The following is a 27,560-nucleotide window of genomic DNA, read 5'->3' as shown; positions in this document are numbered from 1 at the left end:
CACCACTTGCTTGAATATGCTTGATTCATCATCTTTAATCACAATCAAGCTTGAAAGTCCGAGGCAACAATGCATATTAAATCTCCTTTTAACCATTAGCACGTAACACCCGGTCAGATTCGTATCATTTTCAATTATACACACTTTTATAGATATATAGATATAGATATAGATATAGATTACAAAATTATAATAAAATCATTGGAAAAAATGTAGAGAGAAAAGTAAAAAGATAAAATATTTAAATGTAGTATAAAGATGTGTTATTTGATAAAAATTAATATAAGAGTTACATTCTATTATTGAAGTGTGTATAAAAGGTTAATTTTGTCATTGCACAATTGGAAAACAATGTCATTTATCCACACTTTTATATGTATATATAGATAAAATGTATTTAATTACAGTACTTTTCACTGTTGCATGTTATGTATATGTACTTGTTATAACGATTCATGTGTGTTGAGTCTTTAGACTCACTAGGTGTGAATGATGCAGGTGAGCACGATGAGTTTGAGACTAGAGGTGCTGAACACAGAGTAGGCGGAGCTGGGAGTGCGCACGATGGCCCGAGGACTTTGCATATTTCCGCACTATATGTTTATGGGATGAACATTGTTTTTTTTATGCCTTTTATATCTTTTTATACGTTGATGATACGATAGGCTTTGATTGCTGCGTTTGAGTTCTTCTCAAACAGTAGTATAGGAATATGATGATATTTAATATTTATTTAACTGCAGTTATTTTTATTCAATAATCGAATAATTTTTTAATACGCATGGTGGACTGTTTTCATTCGCATACATGTGTATGAGCATTTTCAAAATTAGCTTGAATTTTTTTCCCTAGCAGTATTTTAGTAGCACGAGTCATTTCAACCGTCATATTTTTAAACGATGGTGGCAAGTCGGGGATGGACATTTGATGCTTTTCATTCTACCTTATCCATAGTTATGTAGGCATGTTATGTTGATTATCACAACTATTTATAAAATTAGACTATTCTGCAAATCATTGTTTATAAAGCATGTTATGTTGATTCTCACAACTATTTATAAAATTAGACTATTCTGCAAATCATTGTTTATATGACACTGAAATTCAAAATGTTATGTAACAAACTCCAAGTCAAAAGTTCGTCATTGTAACCATGAAGCCAAATCATGTTGCTGACATCTCCTGGTGACTGCCACCCTTGAGCAAGGAACTAATTTTGAGTTGGTCATATATGATATTTTATAGGTTTGATACAAATTGAAAAAATGGACTCATAAGACGATAAAATGTGATTTTTTTTATTAATACGCTTTTTTGTACAACAATACATGTGTAAAAGAGAATATAATTAAAAGATCAAACAATCAAATAATATAGAACACATTCAAAACTTGTGTAATATAATGAAATAAATTTTACAATTTTGTTTAAATAATCACTTAAATATTATATGAACTACAGTTTTTGGCCGCACAAATATTGATAAAATTTTCATGCTCTACATGTTCAAATATTTTTTCTCAATCGATAACATAGCAAATCCGTTCAATCTTTCACGTGACATAGTTGATTGGAGACATTCTTATATTATCCTCAATTTGAATACACTTTTTTCTTTGGATGGAATTGTAACGGGTATTCATAATAAAATTCCACAAGTAACATATATAACATAATGTACATCAATTTATTTTAGATAATTAAGCACTTACTTGGATAACAACCATCCATTTTCTACCATTTTTTAAAAACCCAACTTTTATGAAATTTACTTTGGCTTTCCCATTCTCAAGACAATTAAACAACAAGCCAAGCTATCCTCCATTGCACGTGATTTACGAGTTAAGGAGAAAAATTAACAGTATGTATCACTTGAGAAGATATCACATATAATTTTCCATGAGACGTATTAACCCGATTCATACTAAAGTGGAATACAATACTTTCATTATAAAAATTAAATTTTTTAAATGAAATGGATCGAGTTGTAGATCAAGCTCACACAATTGACCTATAAGACCATTTCACGTAAGTTTTTGTGAATTAATATATATTGTCGAAATAAACAACAAAAAGTTATTTTAAAGAAAAAAAGTAAAAAGCACATGATCCATCCTCGTATCTTACAAAACTCAAGGGCTTTTTTTAAAAAAATAATATTAATTTTAAAACTATTTAGCAAAATATTGCAAAGGTGTGAGTCTTGTAAAAATAATGCAATCCGTAGAAAATTTACAGGATTCTTAATTTTTTTTTTAAAAAATAAAGGAAACAAAGGCGTAGAATCCGTGACAGACTGTCATTGATTCTGAATCCGTGACACGCATTCATGGGTTCTAGGAATCCGTGACTACCATCATTTAAATTGTGAGCAATTCTTCCGACTTCTTTATGCAATTCCTCCGACTTCTTTGCATTTCCTCGACTTCTTTGCGGAAAATACTTGAAGGCTGTTAAGAAATTCTTGTTTCCGGTTGTGTTCCGACTACGCAAAAATAATAACCTTGAAATATTTTCAAAAAGCACATAATTATATTCATTATTTTTTTATATCCCCATTATTATATCTATATGTGATTAATATTAAAAATATACTGTTTAACAAAATTATACTTATTCGTATAATGCTATTGAATAAAATTATAAATACAATATAAATAATACAAATAAAATATTAATAAATCGATTAAATTAACTTCTCAAACACGGTTATATGGAATTTGTAATAAAATCAACGGACGATATTAATATCTGAAATAAATGAAAAACATTAATAGAAATTTACACAAAACAAAATATTATTTCTTAATATATAATTATAATATTATCGACGAAATTAAACATTACCTCTTCACACCTCTTCGAATGAAATGAATGACAAAATCAACAAATAATATTAATACAAGGCCGAAGGAGAAAAGAAGGATTTTACGCAAATGAATCGGAGGAAAGAAACATTTTGCGAGAATGAACCGGAGAAAGGAAGCATTTTGGGCAGATGAAACGGAGAAAATGCGCGCAATTTAAAGAGGAAGAGTGACGGATTCCCTAGAATCCGTGACAGACTCTTTTTCTTCATTTTTTAAAAAAATTTAAAATCCACTATAAATTTCTATGGATTGCAATATTTTTGCAAATATCTAATTTTTACAATATTTTACTAAATACTTTTTTTAATTAATATTACTTTTTAAAAAACCTCAAAACTCGAACTCAAGACTAAACACAAGTCAAATTGGGAATCCGTGACAGGCTGTCATGGATTTAGAATCCGCTATAAATTTCTACGGAAGGCACTATTTTTACAACCATCTCATTTTTACAATATTTTATTAAATAGTTTTTAATTAATATTAATTTTTTGAAAAAGCCCCAAAACTCAAACTCAAGAATAAACACAAGTCAAATAGAAAATCAATCGACTGTCATAACTGCAAGAATATATTATTAAAAAATGAAAGAAAGAAGATCGAGTTTTTTTAATTAAAATAGTAATAAAAACTTTAAAACAAACGCAAGCCTACTCAAATTAAATGAGACATGTTTTTTTCTTCTTCTTGTTTTGTTAATTTAATAAATTTATATAATTGTCACTTTTAAAAATATGTAAAATTTAAAAATAAAAATTTTGCATTTTGAGATATTACATTGTATGTGTCTATATATGTAATTAATAAGTTTATCAAGTTATTTCAAATATAAAACATTGTACAAAATTATTTTAGTAAAATAAATTAAAAACGGTGCAAACTATGTTTATAAATTATTACCTAAAATTTATATTTTAAATATATCCCGAGAGGAGCGTCTGAAAGTTACCAAATGTGAGATTGCAATGTTAACGGCTGAAAAATAAAAAAACGCGTTTTGTCGGTTTCCATATCTGAATTGGCTCCGCTCCCATTGTTGAGTTATCAAATACCCCGTAACAGAGTTCTTCCTCCCCGATCCATCTCCTGATTCTCCCGCCTTTTCTCTCTAGAGAAACCCTATTGGATACGCTAAAAGTGGCCTTGAAACTCACTTCCAGAGACATTCAAGAGATCGTCTCCAAGCTATCATCCGACAAGGACAAAGCTCGAGAAGTAATCAAGAAGATAGACTTTTACTGGCGTGTCTGTTCAGTTTCTTGGAGGGTAACGAGTTTGAGTTTCTTGTATATGAAATCATCTTTTTACATAATTTTCAATGATTTTGTTTAATAGGATCCAGCAATAAGTAGAATTCATACTTGTATAGTTTCACACAGTTCGTTTGTTTTGCTGAAACATTTCCGATTCATATTTCTTATCTTAGGATGGCATTGAGTCCTATTGTTTAATAGGCATTGAACAATATGTAGAGCTCATTGCCATTCCTTTTGTGTATCTATTTAAAAATGAAGGAAACTTTTTTTCCTTTTCTTTGTATTATTTTGTAAAGTTTGACGGGTCATTACCTTGTTTTATTAATTTATTTTCCCCCTGAAATGGGCCAGTCGATAAACATAAAGATAATTTACTTTCTTTTATTTGATTTTGAATTATTCAAGCAGGGAGTCTCATTCGCTACATGTGTTGTGAACTTCGAATCTTTGCGAGAATTATTGGAAATACTTATAATTGGCTTTTTCCCTAATTAAGTTTAGGGAATTTCATATCCGCCTCTTCAATGTGATTAATATTCTGAGATATTTTTTTCGTGGATAATATTTTGCTCATGTAGTGTATTAATGTTTTTTATCTTTTGGTTTATGAATACAGGAAGGGGTTAAGTTGTTGAATACATGGTTAGAAACCGATAGATCCATTGGATTTACTAGATATTTGTCTGATAAAACTTCAGTGCTTAAGCCTAAAGAAGTTCCACATTGTAAGCATATATAACCATCTATGTTTAACCACCTTAAAGATTTCGTTTTATTTTATTGTTTTGGATGAATTGATGGTGTGCAGTTGCTTACTACTTTTTTGTGCAGCTGAGACTTGGCCTTTTCTTGTCAAAATTTTAATGCAATGTGCATCTTCCGAGATCTCATCCAGCAAGAAGAGATTACCGAAGTCAATTTTTGCGAAGACTCTTCGGATTATTGTGAAACGAGCCCAGGATGATGGGTGTTCAGGTTAGTGTTTGAAGTTTTTGTTTCATATGGAACATGAAAGCAATCTGATAATGTTGTGTTTGTTCGCAGAATTTCGTGTGGTGAATATCTTAGATACCTTTTTAATTTGAATGAATTTTGATGTACTCAACTATCTGTGACTTTATCGTAGAAAAGTCTTCCAAGAGTGATGTTGCTTGTCGGCATGCTTGAAATTGTCGTAAAGGTCTGTTCTCATTTCATCTTGTCAATCATGTGTAAAAACATTATCCTCCTCACTTCGAAAGGTCTTGTGTTGAATTACCACCAACATTTTCATCACTTAAATTTAGTGAAAAAGAACACAATCTAGATGACACTGAACTGAAGGAGTCCTTTGCTTTTGTATCTAGTTATTATTATCTTTTTGAAATGTTGCACTAAAGGGGTTGACGCAGCCTTCAAATTTTGTATCTAGTTATTAGTATCTTTTTGAAATGTTGCGCTAAAGGGGTTGATGTAGCCTTCAAATTTCTCCTTAACTTTCAGAAGAGGCCGCACATGGTTAAACTTAATTAATTTCTTATGAGTGTTATATTGTGTTAATAATTCTTTTGCTTGAATTTACTGTATAACTGACATGAAATATTTTAAATTTTTTATTAACAAATACTCGACATATCTTTTTCCAATGCTCCACCTTATCAAGATTTTTAATTTGTCAGATGCATCTTCTGAATTTACCAATTTCATGGAATATAATCTGTCCAAAATTGATATTGAGATTGGTTTATAACTGTAGATTGTGTAGTATGATTTTTAGAGATTTTGAGATAGAAATGATGCATGTCTTTGTCTTCTTTGTAATTCATAAAATGTATTTTGTGAATTCAAAGCTATTGATTTATTTTGCAAATAATGAGTGAAAACACTGAAATGCTCGGAATGTCTCTCATGAACAAAACTGCCTGGAGGGGAGTATGTTATTTTATTTATTTATATATAACAGTTCGTTTGTTTTGCTGAAACATTTCCGATTCATATTTCTTATCTTAGAATGGCATTGAGTCCTATTGTTTAATAGGAATTGAACAATATGTAGAGCTCATTGCCATTCCTTTTGTATCTATTTAAAAATGAAGGAAACTTTTTTCCCTTTTCATCGTATTATTTTGTAAAGTTTGACGGGTACATGATGATAGTTTTTGATGTTTGTCATTACCTTTTATTTGATTTTAAATTATTCAAGCATGGAGTCTCATTCGCTACATGTGTTATGAACTTCGAATCTTTGCGAGAATTATTGGAAATACTTATAATTGGCTTTTTCCGTAATTAAGTTTGGGGAATTTCATATCCGCCTCTTCAATTGATTAATATTACGAGATAATTAATTTTTTTTTAAATGATCTGAAATGCTGTTTACAGATTGAATGTTGATATTAGATAAGAAGATACACAAAATGATAAAACAGTATACAGAAATGCTGTTGGGTTATATCATATAATGAAATAAAAAATATATAAATGCTCTAGAGAGGATTATATTATAATTTGTCTCATGTGTGAGTTATCGTGAAATGACAAGATATGATATTATAGATTGAATATAGATAACAAAATTAAAATCTAATGCTTGAGATGGAATGAAAATCGTCCAACAACTGGAAGATAAATCAGATTTCTTATGGATAACAACATAAGAATCTGATGGCTAAGATTGAATGAAATTCATTAATTGGCCTGTAGATCAGATCAGGTTTTTTATGAATAACAAGAGAAGCATATGTTAGGTGAGATTGAATAAATTCATCCGATGATTAACATCTATCCGAAAATTTAAGGATAAAAAATGGTATCCAGATTCTTGTTTAAGAGAGAATAATTAAGACCTGCAGATTGGTGAGGGGATCCACATGTTTCTGTATCAAAGAAATGTAGTCGTAGGTCATCAATGTAAGATTTATCATTGATGTAGTTTTTTCTGTTTCATTTGATTCCTTCTGTTTTTCAGGCAAAAAAAATCTTCTTCTACATGTGGCTAAATCACTTTTCAATCATGTGTGGGATGTCCTCAAAGATGTTCCAAGTTTCCAATCTGAGTATGGTGTTATCCTTCGCTATCTTTTGGAAGTTACATATTATCGGTTTCACATGCGTAAACGAGTTTACTCCAGTGAGTGTACCTCCAGTAACTTGGCTAATACACTATCTATATGACTGTGTGAATTTCATCTGCATATCGGTTTTCAATGTGGACAGATCTTTTACTTCTGTACGTGGAAAAGGTGGAAAAAAGCCTAAGCACAGAAAATTTTGGTCAGAGGTTTTCCGCTTCACCTTGACACTTCATTCACTTATTGAGAACCCTCCTGGAGATATTCCTGATGATCTTCGAGATAACATTATTTCGAGTTTTGTTGGAATTTTTTCTCATGTAAGGTAGCACATCGATATTTTTGTATTCCGGTTCCACCTTACACAGATTTCTTATAGTTATTTTATTGCAATAATCGTCAACTTTATAATTTTGTTCTTTTTGCATGTTAGGGATGAGGGAAAAATTTCTCGCAAGCTTGTGGAGTGCATCAATACATATTTGTTAAAGGATGGACCAAATTTAGGTGGCAAATCCCTGGAAATTCATCAAGCAGTAAATCATTTCGTGTTTCGGTACTGGTTTGCTACTCATGATCGAAGTCTAAAGGTGTCTTGAGCCGTACTAAATTGATGGTTTTAATTTAAAGTTAAATGTCTGTAGTACTTCTAATTTGTCCTTCATTAGTAGGATTCTCTTATTTGCTATGCAAAATTGCAAGTAAGTTTAACTAGAGGTGTGGATGACGGTTCTATTTTACTAGAACTTGTGGATGTGATGAGCAAGGAGCTTGATCAAATGAGTACTTCCAGCACCAATTCACCCGAGTTAGAATTACAACGTGCTTAATTTTTGGTGGGTTTATGAAATGCTACTTCTCTGTTCTTGTTTGTATTTTATTTATTATTATTATTATTATTATTATTTTGAGTGACTCAATTAGGGGTGAAAAATGTGGGATTATGACAAGCTCACAGTTCAAGGTGGCGGAGCTTGTTGCCCTTGTGTTTTGCCGGGTACTTATTGCAGCAACTTATTGTTGTGCCTTTTAAAGTTGATACTCCATTGCATATTTGTGGTTGTGTGCTTACCAGACATGATATGGCTCTTTTGTATTTCATTGGGTTATGGGCTTGGTTTTATCTTCTGGTGGTTATTTTCAACCTTATTTTATGTTCCATTGTTGCTAAAATTGTAGCAGCTTACTCTATTAAATTTTGAATAATAGGAAGATGGGAAAAACAACAGAAAAAAGTGAAAAGTCTGGTCATAAGTGTTGTCGCCATAAATGATTTTTTCTTCTTGATTTTATATAATTGTCACCACTTCATGCTCGTAAGAGGACTTGGGATATTAATGGTGGAGTAAACCACTTCAATCAAATTACAAATTGATTTCAATATTGAAGATTCAAAGTGAGATTCTATCAAATGAAAAATTGAGTTCTGACCCCTTTTTGATTCAACAATTAACATGAATTTAAGCTTTTAAATGAACTAAAAGGGCTTAATAGAATTTTGGACTTCAATATGTAGAATTCCATTTATATCATTTTGAGCAGAAATAAATACGGTATAAAACTGTTGAAGGCTTTTCAGCTGTGATATGATGCAAAATTTTTAAAACATAATGAGAGGAAAGGACAACTTAGAGAACATAAGTAAATAAACTGAGAGAACATAAGTAAATATTAAGTGTGATTTTAATGAATCAAAATTTGATTTCTAATTCTTTTGCTTTTTGAAATAGTTTGAGATCTTTTTAGTTGCTTCCATGTATTTGGTATGACTTGAAGTATTCCTCTTTATTTATTTTTTTTTTGATAGAAAACTAAATTTATTATGATAATATAATGTTACACCATTTGCGCGGATAAGTAATCCGCAACCACATTACAAGAAGTCTACTTAAACCCAACACTATAAGTAATCCTCTTTATTTCAGTTTTGAGAAAAACAGTTTTCCATATTTATGGTCAAAGGTTACAAGGCAATGTTCACTTTCCAGGTGTGCGCTAATACATATAAAAGTCCAGTTACTGAAAAATGTGCCCGGAGGGAGCATGTGGTTGTCCTGATAAAAGAGAGTCGTGGAGGGCAAATGGCCATGGTAACTTGTTCTTTTGCGTAGATAAAAAAATATAAACATCAAATATCTCAATACTTAACAGTATCCTTTGGGCTGATGGATGGTGTGATATCATGTTTTTTCCTTGTTCATGGATCACACATTCAATGGCAAATCCGACACAATATTTTTCAATAATTTCCAAATTTGTTTTTCTAGTGTTCACATTTGCATTCATGTTGCTACTTATTATCCATCATCTTGAGTTAAAACGAGCTAATATTCGTGGCAGGCATGCTGCACTTGTTTGTCGCATCCGCAATTATTCTACTCGCATCCGTAAAGATCACTTATTGTTTTGGTTTGACAGCATATCTGCAAACTTTGAAAGGTAAAATTCATTGATTTTATTGTGAAATCTTGACTGTTACCTGTAGCTTTATTGACTGGTTTATATTTCATCCTCAGGTGACAAAAAATTTGTGCTCCTGTAGTCTATTTGTCTCCTTCCTGTGTGCTGGAGATGCATTCACATTTTCTTGATATTTTAATCTGGTTAATATCTATACCTCTTCGTTGAGGGAGAGGAGAGCTGTTGTCTGTTTTGCTTTTTGCCTTCATTTCGAACTTATTCTTTTGGTACCAGTAGGGAATTATTTTTTTTCTTGTTAGGGTCTTGCAGGGGCACAGTTCTCTTATCTTTGTTGGTTTGGTCATGTGCTTTGTAGGTTCTCTTTTTCCTTTTGCTTTTCAGTACAAATGTTAATTCATCAGTTTGCTTACTCAAGTGATACCGCCATTCAGACTTGTTTCTAATGTTTCTGTTTTTCATACTTCTGATATCAAATTTGCCCTTTCTGGAGTCCGCAGTCAAATTTTGATTTCCGGAATTCGCTTGTTCTCGATTGCAGAATTATTAACGCTGCAACTTTAGAGCATTCTTATGACGATCTGTTCTGGACGTTGCAGTAGGTTGTTCCTTTACAGGCAAAAACTTCGTTTCACTCTGTATAATTGAGCCTAAGAAATCAGTGTGATATGGTTTGCAACTGTAATAATTTGATGCTTAAACAAACACTATGATATCTTACTTTTTATGTGATATAACTTATTTCTTATGTTCAGAAATGCCTTCTAGTTTCTTTTTTTCTGATAAGATAAGAAACAATATTATTTTAACAAAAGATTTTAATTACAAAAAGGAGACCAGAGGTCATCGCATAACAAAGTAAGAACTGGAATCATATTAACACAATATGAGACTCCAATCCCTAAACAAATCTGACAGCGAAAACATTTTAAACTCCACATTATCATGGCCGATAGCAATCATATATTGTGGATGGACTGGATTGTTGCTCATCAATTATTGCGAACATCTTACCTTCCTACTTCTCTCCCTTTCCTTTCCCTATCTCTTACTCTTATTAATAATTTTTTTCTGGCTCTTTCTATCAACGTCCTTTTTGAAGAAAAATGGCTCTGATTAAATTGTTTGTGTTTGGTTGGCGTCTGGGGATTACTAAGGATAATGAAAATAAACTCCATGAACTTTCTGGACCATTATATGAGGTATCACGTTTGTAGGATGTCTAATGCAGAGACCTGCTTGATATTCTTTTTTCTTTTAATCCTTGTGCATATTTTGGTTTTATTTTTGTAAAAATTCTGCTGGTTGGCAAAGGTTGGCATGTGATATGGAACATATTGCAATCTCACCTCAATTGTAAGCATCCGTTTGTGTAAAATTCCCATCAAGGCATGGTGTAGATAGATCTTTGAAATGCTTCCTTTCCTCTTATGGTGAATTGTTAAGTATAATTCATCTACTTTGCATTTCATATTGTAGGAAAAAGAAGGTACAGTTAGATTCCCTCTCACGAAATCTCAATCTCATTTTGATAAATGCATGTTTAAAATGAACGTGTTTTTAATATGGCATTGATTATGCACTTAAGTTAGGAGAGAAAAAAAGCTACCTCACTTTTGTTATGGGTGCCTCCTAAATTGAAGGTTAAGGATAGCTTAACGTTGTCTTAACACCAGTTTCTTCCTGTTTCCATTATTGTATAATGTTCTTCTATTTGTAATTATGATTGGATGTTCAAGTTTTTATACAATTCTGAAAGCAACTTTTCGAGCTCTAAATTCAGTATTACAGGGTTAGTTGTTCTCTCGTCTTTGCAGGTGGATGCTGCTGCTTTGTAGCATAATGTTGAGCGTAAGATTATAGATAACTGTTTGCTTCTCTTATTTTGATTTGATTGTTTCTTTGCTAGTAAAATGCTTGCTTCTCCATGATTTCAGTATAATAACTTCTTTGCTTGGCATTTACCTAGGATACAAAATATTCATATCTTGTTCCTCTCGAGATATGGGATCTTCGGCTATTTTAACGCACACTTTCAACGTGAGTGATTCACCTTTGCAAACTTTTTGTCGTTCATGTTGCTTTAGAGTATATATCCTTCGTTGTATGACATTGTCGATCTCATCTTTACCCTTAAATCCATTGAATACTTGTCTGATATTCTTTTTTTGTTCCGGAGAGATACATGTTATATATATTTTTGTTCTTTTACTCTCTTGAATATGACCCGTGGTACTATGGGATGGTTCGTTCAGCTTTTTTGGAAACCTCTAGCTACTTGTAATTTCTAGTTCAATTAATTTCTCTTGAGATGGTAAAGTGTTCGCTATTTGGGTCCAACGAAGAATATATGACCTAGGTTGCCACTAAAATATGTCATGCAAAAAGATGCTTTAGGGTCACCAGCCATATTTCGGCAAAAATCCTCCAATGCCCAAGAGAAAATATGAAACGGGAGAATATTTGAATGCATAGTACTTGGTGTAAAATTGGCATACATTAGCATACCTTTTAAAGTTTGTGTACACTACCCACTATTTGTAGCTATAGAGGTATAATTGGTTGAGAAATAATAACTCACAAGGATTTGAAGTTCCATCTCTATCCGAAAATATCGGGACAATCATTCGACATGAAAAAGAGAACATGTTCAATCTAGAATTCTGATGTCGATATTTCTCGCCATTGGGACGAAACTACAAATTAAAAGGATGTAAGAGTGGAGTCCAATGAGAAACAACCCTAAAGGTCTGTTTATTAGATGCGTCAGCCACTCCAGTTTATAAAAAATGAATTATTCTAACATTGCATTTATCATGTCAAGCCAAAGGCATATTTCATAATTCTTGACAGCATTTAATTCACCTTAATATATATCTTAAATGTGACAATTGGTTATTTTATATCAGCACTAACCAAATATTAATCATATGCTGTCTCTTAAGCGGAGTAATCGAGGACAACTTGGCAGACTAGTGTATTAAGTGCATACAGCTTTCAAAATAAATTGCAACTCCTAATATCTTGTGTGACATGGAATTATAGAAGCCTTACTATCGACCTTCCTATATGCTACTTTTTAAAATTTTCATTTTATTTTGCTTTTAATATTTCTAGGTAAATATTTTACGGAATAATCACCTTATACATCCATTTGATCTCCTCCGTGATGGTCTAATAATTCTGAACACCTTAAATAGTTATTTGATTTCCATGATATCTTCGATGGAATTTGTATGATCATATTTTCTCATATTTTTTACTATTGTCTTTTTTATATTTTTCTTCATTAATATCTTGGGTAGAATTAGTTGGTGACAATTGTTGCTTACCTTAATCTAATCGAATTATTAGAATTGTTGGTTCAGTGGTGCTGTTTCAAAGAGTTGAGTCTTTAATGTTTAAAAAATCAGTGCTTTTATTATGTATTATCAAGCACTTAAATTCTATAATTAGTGAAGTGCAATTTAGAGTAAACATTAGGACGGAATTGTTGGTCTTATATGGATGTTGCTTTTTTTTCTTTCTGGCAGCAATGTAGTATTTGTTTGTTGACATTTAAGTTACTATACATTCATAAGGATTTAAATTATGCAGTTACCATCAACTGCATCCTTATGTACAATAGCAATTTTTATTTTATAATTACGAAACTTTTAAGGTTTAGATTCCATTGTCGCCATTAGAATACCATGGTATGTGGAGTTACTTTATAGTATGTTTGAGTGATAAACTAATAACGATTTGATTTTCGCTTATGTTTCAAAGGAAGTGTTTCTCACTGACTTTTTTAAAATAAGAATGCAAACCGTGGGGTTAAAGAAATAGATTTTTCTAGTCTTTTCATGAGATGGCTGATGCACGAATGCAATTTAGTTGAATACTGCCTTTCTTCCGGGGTCAAGTTTTAGAATGCTTTTATGTGATCAGATATTCGTGTTATCATGCAAACTTTTGTTTTAAGGGGAAAATTCTAGTTAAGTGCAGTTTTGGTGAAAATAAAACCCTTGCACAACCAGTATTCAATTCACTGGCTTGAAATTGTTGTGTATGGATCCCCTACAAAAGATTTGTGTTTGAGATTAGTTTTCCACCATATTTTATTGGTGTGCCGTGTGTGATTATGTCAAAGTAACTTGCTGTATGTTCTCTCTTTTTTTTTTGATAATAAACTTGATAATATTATTAAAAAAAGAGTGTTTCTTTTACATGAAATGGACTAGTGGTCCACTACCAAGAAAGATAAAATCATGAAATTAGCAATAAACATAAGTCCAGTCTCTTAAAAGATCAAGTATCGATAAACTCTGAAACTCTTTAATATTTCCAATCCAATTTGCTATCTTGATCTTGATTTTTTCCCAACATTCTTCTGCGCTGTCTTCCAAATCTTTAAAGATTCTTCTATTTCTCTCTAACCAGATACCCCAACAAATGCCATGGATCACCACCCTCCAAAAAATTCTTCCTCTTTTGCCGACCCATTGTCCAAGATCCGTAATAAACAAATCTCGTGCTGTTTTCGGTATGACCCAAACCAATCTCATTTCTTCCAAAGCCCTAGACCATAATTCATTAGCAAGCTTACAATGAATGAGCATATGATCTTGTGTTTCCAAATCATTACGACACAACACGCACCAACTGGGAGAAAGAGCACAATTAGGCCATCTCTTTTGCATCATCTCGGATGTAGGTAATTTTCCAAGGATTGCCGTCCACGAGAATATTTGAATCTTTGATGGAATAGGAGTTTTTTTCCAAATGATATGGTAAAATTTGAAATTTTGCACACAATTATTCGCGGAGAAGAATGAATGGAAAAAAGACTTGACTGTGAACTTCCCAGACGGATCCCCTTCCCACACTCGAAAATCATCGACCCCTTCCACCAAACTAACCCTATCCAAAATGCCTAAAAACGAAGACAACTGAACGACCTCCTCCTCTCGGGGAGACCTACGGAAATGCAAATCCCAAGAATAATCATGTGACACAGTATCGAATGCAACAAAATAAGATATAGGCAAATTACGAACCGAAGTAATTCGAAATAAAGAAGGGAACAAATCCCGGAAAGCTAAATCCCCCCACCAAATGTCCTCCCAAAACCTGATTTTTGTACCCCCTCTAACCACTAATCTTAGTAGTCGGTGATATGTCGGATAAGATCTAGAGATGAACTTCCACGGACATATAAATGTCACATTCGTAGCCAACCCTGCATCCCAACCGTTTTCTTGTAACCCATATTTACTCTTTATTATTATTTTCCACAACGGCTCATTTTCAACGTTAAGCCTCCACCACCATTTTCCCAAAAGCGCTTTGTTTCTCAAACAAATATTACCAATACCTAAGCCACACCTCTCTTTCGGTCTACAAACTTGTTCCCACACAACCATATGACAATGTGATTCACCCTCATTTCCATCCCACAGAAAATCTCTCATTATCTTCTCCATCTTCCCCGCTACTCCTTTTGGTACCCTGAAAAGTGACAGAAAGTATATAGGCAAAGCATTCAATACCGCAGCAATCAATGTTACTCTTCCCCCTTTGGACAAAAATGCCTTTTTCCAAGTTGCCAATTTTCTAGTAATCCTGATCAGGATAGGTTCCCAAAAAGACACTTTTAGAGGATTACCCCCTAAAGGAACTCCCAAGTATATAATTGGCCATTGATCCCTACGACAACCAATCCTCTGGGCCATCTACTCCTCTTCAACTTCATCTTGACATAAACACAATAAAGCACTCTTATCCCAATTGATCCTTACTTCTGACATATCACAAAAAAAGTTCAAGATTTGCACCAAAAAGGTTAAGTGAACCTCCTTTTGAACGAAAAACAGTGTGTCATCCGCAAACTGGATATGTGATACTTCCACCTTTTCTCGGCCCCCTTCAAATCCTTGGATTAAATTCTCCTCCTTTGCTTTATCAATCAAACTTCCCAAAACATCGACTACCATATTGAACAAAAATGGTGATAAAGGATCTCCCTGTCTAAGCCCTTTATTTGCTTTAAATTTCCCCCTCGGTCTCCCATTTATCATGATGGAAAACGAGACATTAGATACGCATCCTCTTATCCATCCTCTCCATCTCTCTCCGAATCCCTTTTTCCCTAACACAAAGTCCAAGAAATCCCATTCCACATTGTCATACGCTTTTTCAAAATCAATTTTCAATACCCAACCTTTTTTTTTTCTTCTTCCCATCTTCCACCAACTCATTAGCAATCAAACAACAATCCAAAATTTGTTTCCCTTCAATAAATGCATTTTGAGATTCGGATAATGTATGTGACAAAACTTTTTTCATCCTTGTAGCCAACACTTTTGCAATTATCTTGTATAAGTTCGTTGTGAGGCTAATGGGTCTGAAATCTTTAACCTTTAATGAGTCATTTTTCTTTGGTATCAAGCATATATACGATTCATTAGTTATCCCGTTTATGATCCCTCCTTCGTAAAATTCCTCAAAAACCTTCATTAACTCCCCTTTGACTACAACCCAACAATCCTGATAAAGTGCCAAAGTATAACCGTCAGGCCCCGGTGCTTTGCATCTGTCACACTCAAAAACCGCCTTCTTAACCTCTTCTTCGAGAAATGGTTGTTCAAGCTCAGCCCTCATATCGTCATCGATAGGCCTCCATTCTACTCCTTCAATCCCAAATCTTCTTACCTCTCTCTTACTGTACAACTGTTGGAAGTAATCGACAATGGCTTTAATTATTTGACCTTCATCCTCTATAACCACTCCATCCTCCTTTTCCAATCTACTAATTATTCCTTTGCTTCTTCGGTGATTAAGTAAAGAATGGAAGAATTTGGTATTGTGATCTCCTTCTTTTAACCATTTTATCTTTGCTTTTTGATATAACATTCTGTTTCGTCGACACAACAATTCTTCCAACTCCCATTTTATCAGTTTTTTTTCATTCACCCCTTCACCATTCTCCCTCCCCTCACTCTCCTTCTCATCCAATGTAATAATTCTGTTGTTCAATTCTGCCTCCCTCATCTCAGTCTTCCCAAACTCCTCGTCATTCCATAATTTGATCTCATCCTTAACAGACTTAAGTTTTCTCATGAATTTATATCCCTCCCAACCTTGAAGTTGTGGGCTATTCCACCATCTCGAAAATTTTTCCTTAAAACCCTTATGTTTCAACCACATGTTCTCGAATCTGAATGGACTCGGCCCCCATTTGAGTTTTTGTGTCTCCAAAACAATTGGAAAATGATCCGATGTTATTCGAGGCAAAACAGATTGCCTATGGTATGGAAATAACTCCATCCACCTTCCCAAAAACAAGAATCTATCTAGTCTGCTGCAAATTGGTATAGCCCTCAAATTTGACCATGTAAATTTCGCATTCAATAATGGGGGATCATACAATTCCAATTCCTGTACCAACATATCAAAACAATCCATACTTGTCTGTGAATGACCGTTCATTTTCTCGGTCAAAGATCTCACAACATTAAAATCCCCTCCCAAACACCACCTATCCCCACACCCCCGCCAATTCATCCCAGAACTTATTTCTCAATCGTGCTTTGCATGGGCCATATACTGCAGTAAACCACCAGCTTTCTAGGTCTTTATCCTTTTCTATACAAACCGAAACCGTAAATTCCCCAATCATATTATCTGTGATGGATACCACTCTTGGATCCCACATCACCAAAATACCACCTGATCTGCCGAGTGAAGGTAGATGAACCCATTCAACGAACCTTGATTTCCACACACTGGATATAAAACTTCTGCCAACAACTGCTTTTTTTGTTTCTTGTAGAAAAACTAAGTCAGGCTTCTCCTTGCGTAACATATCTCGAATGAAACCCCTCCTCGTTGCCGAACCTCCCCCTCTTATATTCCAAGAGAGAATCTTCATCTAAACACCTTTTCTCCCCTTGCACTTATTCCAACCATATTCAATCCAGCCCCCAGTTCCACCCTTTGTACTCCCATCATCTCCAAACATCCATTACCTCTGTCAAGTTCGGAAAATATCATCATTCCCCCACTGTTGTTATCACCCTTGTGGATTTTGATCTCCGACATACCCGACCTATCACTAACCATTTTATCTCCCTTAACCTCTAAATCCCTCCCCTCCCCCGAGATTTGTTTGAAGGAAAAAGACGAAGAAGAATGAAGTGAAGGATTGGAAAAATGATTATGAGAGTAAGTATTTTTGTTGTGTACCTTATCCGAGGTTGGTGCGAAGAAATCTCCTATGTCCTCCAATCCCAAGCTGGTGTGTGTCGTCGTGTCCGAATTTTCAGAAATATGGGTCTCGACGTCACTATAATCGCTTTCCTCTTCCGGCGCAAGACCTCGGTCCATTGTGAAATCCCTGTCCTCCCATGTACCATCCTGTCCCCTGTGCAATGATCCATTATCCATCCGCTGTGTATTTGTCTTTGTCACATCCTCATCCTGTATATTAAAACCACCATAATTTGTCCTTGATTTTCTTCTTGTATAAACTACTTCGAATTTCTGTTCTTGTTTGCTTGTATCAGCTAAACTACCATATCGCTGTGAATTTTCACTGTCTACTTTGCTCATTGATTGAACCATTCCCTTGTCGAAATCATCCACTCCTTTCGGACTAACCCTTTTGAGAATCTTGATTTGTTTGCCTCCGCGCACTGGTTCTGACCCAATTGTTTTAGAACCCTTAATCCCTGTCCTTCTCTCTATGTAAACACCTTCCTGTTGATTTCCAACAAACACTTCCATCCCTTGAATGACTCGAGTATTGCTGTATTTCCGTTCTTTGTATGTTGAAGGAAAATCTCCCCCCAATACCATATCTGTGCCATCTATTTTCTGTTGGGCAGCTTCTTCGTCACTTTTAATCTGTTGGTATTCTGTTGTGGCCATCGAATCCTTCGCTACACCATCTTTTTTAAGATGTCCAGTATCTTCATCAACTGGTCTTTTCACTCTACCCCAGCCAGCTATCACTCTTGCACCATCAACTACTACCTGTGCATAGGATCTTTTTTCGTAGATATCATATGCTGAAATGTTGATCGAATCAACATAAATGCGAACATTCAGAGGACCGCGTGGTGTCTGTATTACCAAAGAGCTATTAATGAATCCCCCTTCTAGTCCCACCACTTTGATTTTAGCAGCTGCCAAATCTTTGAGGAAAATAGTATCTTGACTAATATCCACCGATCCTCCACAACTGTCCCCTATATTTTTGAGCACATCTGTTGTCCACATATCCCATGGTAATCCAATAATCCTGATCCAACTGTTGCAACATTCAAAAACTTCCTCTTCCGTGTTGATGTCGCTCCTCCATCGTTCAAAACTCAAAGAAATCCTCTTCTCCAAAAAGCATCTATTAATTTTCAAGTAGAATTCATAATCCTCCCCGCTATTTGGCCACCACATTGCTTTATTTGCCTTGAAAGGGAAAACCTCAATCTTCTTCTTCACCGCTTTACCAAGGGCTTCTGTTACCATTTCCCAAGATATATTAACGCATTCTTTTGTAACAATCAGTGCTTTATTCCACTCTTTACTCGAGCACTGTCGAAATTCTGAATGGGCATCAATGTTCCCGGACCCTGTAAAGCTTGGATTGATCTTACCACGATACAAAGATTGCCGAATTTGCTGTTTACCCTTCGGTTGGTATGCTCCTTCCATTTTTCTGTTGCTCAGAATTTTTTCAACATAAAACACCATACATCTCCAACCCTCTTCATAACTTCCACTTGGAATTATAATTCGCTGCCTCTTGTTGGATCTCTCAAATTTTGACACTTCAATATAGCTTCCTCGATCATTGATAAATTTTTGCACAGATACAACTGCTTCCCCCAATCTCATTATGTTAAAAGTTTTATATGAGTTCATGCATAGCATATAATAAATGTAAAATTGTAGAGTGAGATTTTTTTGAAAATGCTCCCTCCCTCTTTCACACCTCAAGATACCGGTCTCTTCTTCCGTGCATTCAACATCTCAATCCATAAATATTGTTGATCGTCCTTCCTACTGATAACGGCGCCGGCGGCTGCCCCCATTTAATTTTTTTACCTGCCTACCTGAAAATGCGTCGCCTTATGCTCGGTTTCTTTACTGGAATACTTTGCCGCATATTACCCTCTCCGATTAACTTTCTCCGACCATAACCGACCGAACTTGTTCACGTTTTTTTTCCCAGTACTCCGTCTAGCCTTTTTGCATCCCTGGTAACTTTGTGTTTCTGGATCGGAGCTTCTCTATTTCGTCGCCATAGCCAGTGGAATAATGTCCCAGTCTGTTAAGCCAACGGTAAGAGAGGAAACGGTTAAGATTGAGTTTAAGACGTTTTCTTTAAAGCCGGTGAACGGAGGTTCGATGATTCGGTGGTGTGAAAGAACAAGGAACGCAAGCTATATTCTTGAACTCGACCGCGAGGAGTCTACATGGATCAGCCCTAAACTCAATAACTTCATTCTTAATCCACAATCATGTGTGGACTTCAATCGATTTAGGGGCAGAAGTGCAACAATCATCGCTTAGCGTTTTGTTAACAGAAGAGGCCTGTTTTAGAGATATCAAGATTCAATTCAACGGGGAAGAGACAGAATATCATCGTACCAAGTGGTTTAAAGGCTCTAGGATGGATTAGGATATCTGATATCCTTATCAAACTACTGTCTGGGAAGTCACAGAGAATGGAACAAAAACCGATTGAGTATGGCAAAGCCAGTATCAGAGATAAAACTACTCAGAAGTTAGCTCAGAAGGTCGAACGGATTCACAATCAAGGAATGCAAAAGGTTAAGGAGGACAGTGACTGGAAATTTACAGAGAGAGATTGGCATGATGCCATTATCATCACTAAAGGTAGGGTCAACGTATCGTGGTCACAAGTTGAAATTATACTAGGGAAAGACGTCAAGAGGAGGATCGAAGTACATCCGTTTCAAGCTAACAAAGCGGTTTGGTGGCCAGAATGTACCAAGGAACTTTCGTTTTATCTCAATCTGAAAAGAGGATTTTTCGAATTTGGAGTGGCTCTGGATTTCGAAGAATGGAGGCCAAACATCAATTCAGCAGATTCGGTAATCAAGTGCTGTAACAGTTGGATTAAGATAACGGGGTTACCATGGAACTTATGGACGCTGGATAATTTCAAAGTGATCGGGGCACACTGCGGGGGTTTAGTGGAGGTTAGCAACGATACAAGGAGACTCCGAGATCTAGGGGCAGCAAAGATCAAGGTCAAAGGAACAAAAGATGGGTTCATCAACAACAAAATTTTGATTCCATTTAACGGGGTCAATACGGAACTCAGAATTATCACCCTTTTGATAGTAAGGCTTACGAGACTTACGAAAAGCAGACATACGCCCAAGTAGTGGTTAATGGCAAGAGGACTGTGGCAGGTTGGGGAAATTCAAATATATGCAGGACTTTGGAGAAAATCGAGACGCCACCGCACATCCACAAGGTATTGATTGAAGAGGGGCAGGGTCTTCAGTCTACGGCCAAAGAAGATGAAGAGCATTCAGTCAAATCATTAACTTCAGCTCAACCGACTGAAAGGAAGGTGGGAAAAATCTTACAAAGGATCTCACCCAAACAAATTGAGGATTTCAGAAGATCTCCTATCCATTCATTACCTAACAGAGAAGACAAAGATTCGGGCACACAAAATAGCGAAAATGGACCTACCTCGGTATTGCATACATACCGACAGATTTATTGCAAAAAGTCCAACACAGCTAACAGAGACGTTTCTGGATTAAATGAGGACGGTGGTCAAATCAAATCCGATGAGCGGAACAGGGATGAATCAAGAAAGACAAGGGAGCTTCAACAGGAAGATTTCGAAGATAATATCGACAACGACTCAGAAGACGACCTACTGGACGATGAGTTTGATTTTAGTGATACGGCCAGTCACGTTTCTTCTCAATCGGAGTCCTTGTGCAATAATGATGCAGACGCAATGGACATCACAGGGTTGTTCCTTCAAGAGGAAAAAATAGAGCACATCCCAGAGCCATCTATTCTCGATAATACCAATCCTTTAGTGGGAAAGGTATTTTCCTGCTTTCAATCATCGGGTTTTAATCATTCCTTCAAACTCAATTCTTTTCTTCCTGCGTATTTTTGTGCCTTGGGATTGTCGACTGGGATATTGGGGGGGAGAGGGGGCCAAACAAGTTCACTGATCAAGAATGGTTCCGAGGGAAACACTTACATAGGTGATGAAGGGCTGGTGAAATTAAATGGAATGAGAAATCTTCGGGAAATGAGTACTATTTTAACAGATGAAATTGAAATGAGAGAGTCTACGGGAAAGTTGAGCAGAGAGCTTGTTAGGTTGAAATGTGGGATCAACTATAACAAAGGATCGTCTTAGAGGTGCTCCAAACGTTGTTTATGAAGATATGCTCTTGGAATATTAGGGGGGGAAGGTCGGCGAGAAGGCGGGAGTTAGTGCGCTTGGTTATTCGAAAGGAAAATCCGGACATTGTGGTGGTGTTAGAAACGAAGAAGATTGAAGTGGATCGTCGATTTGTCGCAAGTTTATGGAAATCCAGATTTGTGGATTGGGTTAGTTTACCAGCGGAAGGACGATCAGGAGGCATCCTAGTTATGTGGGATCCACGAGTGGTACAAGTGAGCGACAATCTCATTGGGAATATTTCAGTTTCAGTTCAAATAAAGTGGAAAGAGGGAACTAATTGGTGGTTCTCAGCCATTTACGGTCCATGCAACCCAAGAAACAGAGACTTATTTTGGGACGAAATTGCAGGGCTGCATTCCATTTGTTGGAATAATTGGTGTGTCGGCGGAGATTTCGTCGTTCGGAATTTGAGTGAAAAGATGAACAGCACCACTTATACAACCAGTATGCATTGCTTTGATGCATGGATCGAGGAATTGGGTTTGCACGATCCTTCGTTATTAAACGCGAGGTTCACTTGGACAAACTTCAGGGATAATCTCATTTGTTGCAGACTAGATAGGTTCCTTATTTCTGGGGGGTGGAAGGACCTTTTCCCATATTATAGACTAACAGCGCTGCCGAGAATCACCTCTGATCATCACCCGATAATATTTGACACCACAAGGTTGAAATGGGGACCATCTCCTTTCAGATTCGAAAATGTCTGGTTGACGCACAACAATTTTAAAGAGTCTCTCGAAGATTGGTGGGGCAGTGGGAACACTCAAGGATGGGAAGGTTATAAGTTTATGATGAAACTCAAAGAAACAAAAAACAGGGTTCTACTTTGGAATAAAGAGGTTTTCGGAAATGTAGATTACAAAATTTCGGAATTAAGGAATAAGATTAGCCGGCTAGACGAGCGAGAGGCGGAAGGAATGTGGTCAGAGCAACTAAATGAGACGCGAAGAGAGGTGAGTTGGAGACAATGATCATTCGAAAATTACAGATGGAGAGTCAGAAGGCAAAAGTAAAATGGTTGAAAGATGGGGATCAAAACTCCAAATTCTTCCATTCTCTTTTGAAGAGTAGGAGCAACAAAGCGACGATAGACAAGATAGAGTTGGAGGATGGGTCACTGACTTCAGATGAATTAAAGATTGAGAATGAAATCATTGGGTACTATAATAAGTTATACAAAAAATCAGGAGGGGATGGATCGGGTTTAGACGGGGTGGAATGGAGGCCAGTTACTTTGATGGAGGCCGAGCAGTTGGAACGGCCTTTCTCGGAGGAGGAAATCAGAGGAGCGGTGCTTGAATGTGATGGTGCAAAAGCTCCGGGGCCGGATGGATTTACTTTAGCATTTTACCAAAAGAGTTGGGATACGATTAAAGATGATCTACTCAAAGTGTTTGGTGAATTCTACGACGACGGTATCGTCAATGGAAAAACAAACGAAACATACATTTGCTTGATCCCAAAGAAAAAAGATGCAACGAAGATTAAAGATTTCAGACCTATCAGTCTAATCACAAATTTGTACAAAATTTTGGCAAAGGTCTTGACTAATCGATTGAAGAAAGTTATGAGCAAAACAGTGGCTGAAAATCAGTGCGCATTCATTCGAGGGAGACAGATTACAGACTGTTGTCTCATAGCTAACGAAGTTGTGGAGGAGTACAGAAGGAAAAAGAAAAAAGGATGGATACTGAAAGTCGATTTGGAAAAGACATATGACAACGTGGACTGGCGATTTCTAGACTTTGTGCTTCTAAAGAAGGGCTTTGGGGTTAAGTGGAGGAAGTGGATCAGGGGTTGCGTTTCTAATGTCTCGTACTCAATTTTTATCAACCATAGACCAAGGGGGAAAGTTCAAGGGGGGAAGGGGTCTCAGACAAGGAGATCCATTATCCCCTTTTCTGTCTCAGACAAGGGGTCTCAGACAAGGAATTCGACTTTCAGAAGCCCTTGGAAGTTTATTTCTCGGTCCCATTCTTCTTGTCAACACTTGATTGGCACGGCGCTAAGGGGAGGGAATTTACTGCGGTTTTGGGAGGATTCGTGGGTGGGTGGGTTGTCTTTCAAAGATCGTTTTCCTCACCTTTTTTTACTCTCTTCATCTTCAAATAAACCAATTGATCAATTTTACTCTGTTTCAAATAGTCAAGGAATTACGTCCGTCCAGTGGGATGTGAGGTTCAGGAGAGGGTTGAATGACGTTGAGTTGGGTGAGTACACTTCCCTTCTAAGTATTTTAGAGTCAGCTTCTTTGAGTGTGGGTTCTGTCGATGTCAGGGTTTGGCTAGGGGAGCCATCGGGTGTTTTCTCTGTCAGTTCTCTTTTCTATTCTTTCTTCCCAAGTTTGGCTAATCTATCTTTCCCTTATTTCACAAACATCTGGAAAGTACCGATCCCACAAAAGGTAAAGGCTTTTTCTTGGATAGTGGCTTTGGGCAGATTGCAAACTTGTGACAGTTTACAGAAGAGACAGCCGAGTACCGTTCTACGCCCACAGTGGTGCAGCTTGTGCAAGCTAAGTGAGGAAAACCAAGACCACCTGCTGTTACATTGTTCTTTCACAAGACGAATTTGGATCAAGGTTATGCAACACCTGGGATTCGAGTGGATTTTTCCAGCAGCTTCAAGAGATATGTTTGTTGTGGAGAACGGATTTCTCAATCAAAGGGGAAGAAGAATTTTTTGGTACATCATTGTACATTGCACCTTTTGGTCGATATGGATAGAGCGCAATAACATAATTTTCAACGACAAAGAAGACTCGTCGGAGGAATTATGGAAGAAGATAAGATTCACAGTGGCAAAATGGACGACTAGTGTGCCAGTGTTTCAACATTTACTTCTCTCCGACCTAGTTAGGGATTGGTGTTTTATCTACTTATGAACTTGTTCTAGTTAGCTAATCAGTGGATGGACTGTGGATTGCTCATCCACTAGCTTTGTAATATCAATTATTATCACCTTAATAAATTATTAGTTTCTGATAAAAAAAAAAGTTTTATATGATTTAGGATTGATAATATAATCACACATTATTTTCCTCAGCCAGTAAGCACTCTCACGATCTAGTTCCAGCATGTAGCTCGCATTCCGAGTTTTTTCTGTCACAGATAGAATCACCCCTTTTTCCCAATGAGATTAGAAATAATTTTTGCTCTATTCTAACCTCTTCTACTGCCTTAGCAGCCTGGTACTTACTACACTCCATCCTTAACATATCTGAGTATGGTAAAAAGATTCGGTTATCTGAATGAGTGGCTTTAATTAGAAAGGAACTCAGTGAAGGTCTTTAGACAAAAGAAATAGAAATGGGTATTATCTGGATGAAAAGATTTTAGTAAACCGCCGACAAGGACGGTCGGAGGTGGTCGGAAATGTTCGATGATGGGTGGCGAAGAACGGCTGAGTTCAGTAGATTACTTCGTAAGAGAATACATCCAGCTAAAGTGACAATCGGAAAGGGTAGGCATTTTTTGAATTTTTCTCTCACACTCAAGAAAGGTGCAAAAAATGAGAATATGAATGTCGCCGACGGCCGTCGGCCGGCGCCAATGATTGAGGAAAAGTCGATCGACAAATCTCAGTAGATGAAGGTGATGATTGAGCAGTGGAAGAACCCTAATGTTCGACGTCTGAAGGTGAGAGTGTGCATTTTCAAAAAATTCTCTCACTAGACTTTTTAACTTTTTTAACTTACTGCTTACTGTATGTTCTCTCAGAATATGAAAATTAATCTTTGATTCAGAGTTCAGAATGCAAGAGTATAATTTTCCTTTAGCTGTCGTAATTCTTTTCCGATGATTCTATCCAGTGTCCTGATGTTGGGAAATATACTTCAGGTCTGCTTTGTGCTTATCTCATGCTACTTCTCCAAGAGAACCTCTCTGGTAAGAACCCATTATACCTCTCATTTTTGTATTCCTTTAATAACTGCAAGAGTTCTTTTCAAACGTGTGTATTTGATATTTCTCTCTTAGTTTCTTCACTTATACCCAACCCTAAACATAACAACTCTGCTGTGTAGAAGCATATATGAGAGTCTTTTCTCATCAACTCAAAACAGAATAACTCAAGTGTGTTGAAACATGGCTATTAAAGTTCACGTTGTATTTTTCTTTTGATTTCTTTTGTTATTCAAAGCTGTTATGGTGGTTGGAAAATATCTAATGGTGCTCACTCTACTGTTGATATAGTCAAGAGTATGTTGACCATGAGAAGCATACAGGTAGGCATCTTGTTGCGGTTCCAAATTTGTAGTTTTGGAAGTTGGAATTTCTTACTCTTAATATTTATGGCCATGTTTATAGACTTGGTAATAATTGATTGGTGCTTTAATAATTTCACAAAGTATGTGGAAAGGAAAGGGTTGCCATCCCATTATCATAAACTGCGAATAAAATGGTGAATTTGATTTTTGCGTCATTCCCTGAGATGCAAAGCTTGTTATTTTGTGCTTGTTTCCCGTTGCTATATGTCATACTGGATGACTGTGTTAGTTATTCTTCCTCGTGTATCTAAGCCTGCAAATTTGTTACTAAAATATGTGTTTAATTATTTTAAAGTTTTAAATGCATGATTATTGCATGTATATGTGTTTTATTTCATGGTTTATTAAGGCTTCATGTATTAGGGCGGCTCGAACGAGAAACGGAGACCGAGGATAATTGGAAAAAATATTTTTTAAATAAATTTTTTTAATTATTTTGTATATGGTGTAATTAAGTGAGATTTTGGAAAATGGATCTTGGTGGGATATTTTTACTCGCCGGGTCATATTGTAATCCGACACGCAAAATTTTGGCTAGTTGGAGGACTTTTGAGAGTTCATACTACATTTTCAAAAACGTACCTAAGCGAAAAATTTTATGAGTGTGTAAATGGGTCTATTTTAAAATATTTTGGGCATAAACTTCTACTCCTCCTAATTATTTTAATTAAGGGCGCATTATCACTCAATATTTTAATTAAACCTACCCCAAAAACCATATTCCCACCCTCACCTCTCTCGGCCACCCCTCCCCATTTTCCCAGCAGCCTCCATGAGTTCCAGCAGTAGGAGTGATCGGATTCCTCAAGAATTTACTTAAGAAACGTTGTCACGTCTCTCCGGTGTCCATCTCTCGCCTCGCTTTCATTATTTTTCGAGCGTTTAATCGCAAAGGCACGACCGATACCTCTATTTTCTCGTCTTTCACACCATAACACAATTTTTGATTGAACGTGCATGTTTTATTATCGTTCTAATGTTTTATGTGAGTTTTGAATGCATGTTCGTAGAGGAAACTGATTTGTATGAATTGATTCTAACGTTTTTGTCTCTTGGTTGAAGAGGCTGACTGGATGTGGAGGTAGGGGACTCAAACGCGTCTGAATTATAGTGTTTAGCTGTTAGGATCAGACCGTGAGTCGGTTTGGTGATGGTGCGATCAGGTTTCCTCGATTTAGGGCTTGGGACAGCTAGGTTGTGCGAAGGGCTGAGGGCAACATGCATGGGGATAGGGACCACGAC

The 27,560-nt window shown here is 36.0% G+C and overlaps 1 protein-coding gene and 1 long non-coding RNA gene across 2 annotated transcripts in view; both read left to right on the top strand.

The window, feature by feature from the left end:
* The first annotated feature begins 492 nt into the window (after positions 1 to 492).
* The window catches only part of LOC142534093 (serine/threonine-protein kinase ATM-like), a 66,703-nt gene continuing 39,635 nt past the window's right edge, over positions 493 to 27,560 (top strand). The window contains 14 exon segments of the mRNA XM_075640999.1: positions 493 to 498; positions 3,933 to 4,085; positions 4,743 to 4,851; positions 4,958 to 5,101; positions 7,074 to 7,235; positions 7,322 to 7,378; positions 7,381 to 7,501; positions 7,610 to 7,766; positions 7,848 to 7,984; positions 8,101 to 8,173; positions 9,165 to 9,238; positions 9,240 to 9,266; positions 9,517 to 9,615; positions 10,136 to 10,192. Coding sequence (XP_075497114.1) covers positions 493 to 498; positions 3,933 to 4,085; positions 4,743 to 4,851; positions 4,958 to 5,101; positions 7,074 to 7,235; positions 7,322 to 7,378; positions 7,381 to 7,501; positions 7,610 to 7,766; positions 7,848 to 7,984; positions 8,101 to 8,173; positions 9,165 to 9,238; positions 9,240 to 9,266; positions 9,517 to 9,615; positions 10,136 to 10,192 — 1,376 coding nt within the window.
* On the top strand, positions 10,926 to 25,922 carry LOC142534097 (uncharacterized). The gene is made up of 3 exons (XR_012816908.1): positions 10,926 to 10,950; positions 11,412 to 11,445; positions 25,863 to 25,922. It is a non-coding gene; the product is annotated as an uncharacterized LOC142534097 (long non-coding RNA).

The sequence above is a fragment of the Primulina tabacum genome, unplaced genomic scaffold, assembly GCF_025594145.1.
Source record: "Primulina tabacum isolate GXHZ01 unplaced genomic scaffold, ASM2559414v2 Contig332, whole genome shotgun sequence".
NCBI classification, from domain to species: domain Eukaryota; kingdom Viridiplantae; phylum Streptophyta; class Magnoliopsida; order Lamiales; family Gesneriaceae; genus Primulina; species Primulina tabacum.
Note: the sequence above shows the minus strand (reverse complement) of the source record. Positions and strands in the feature narration are given on the sequence as shown.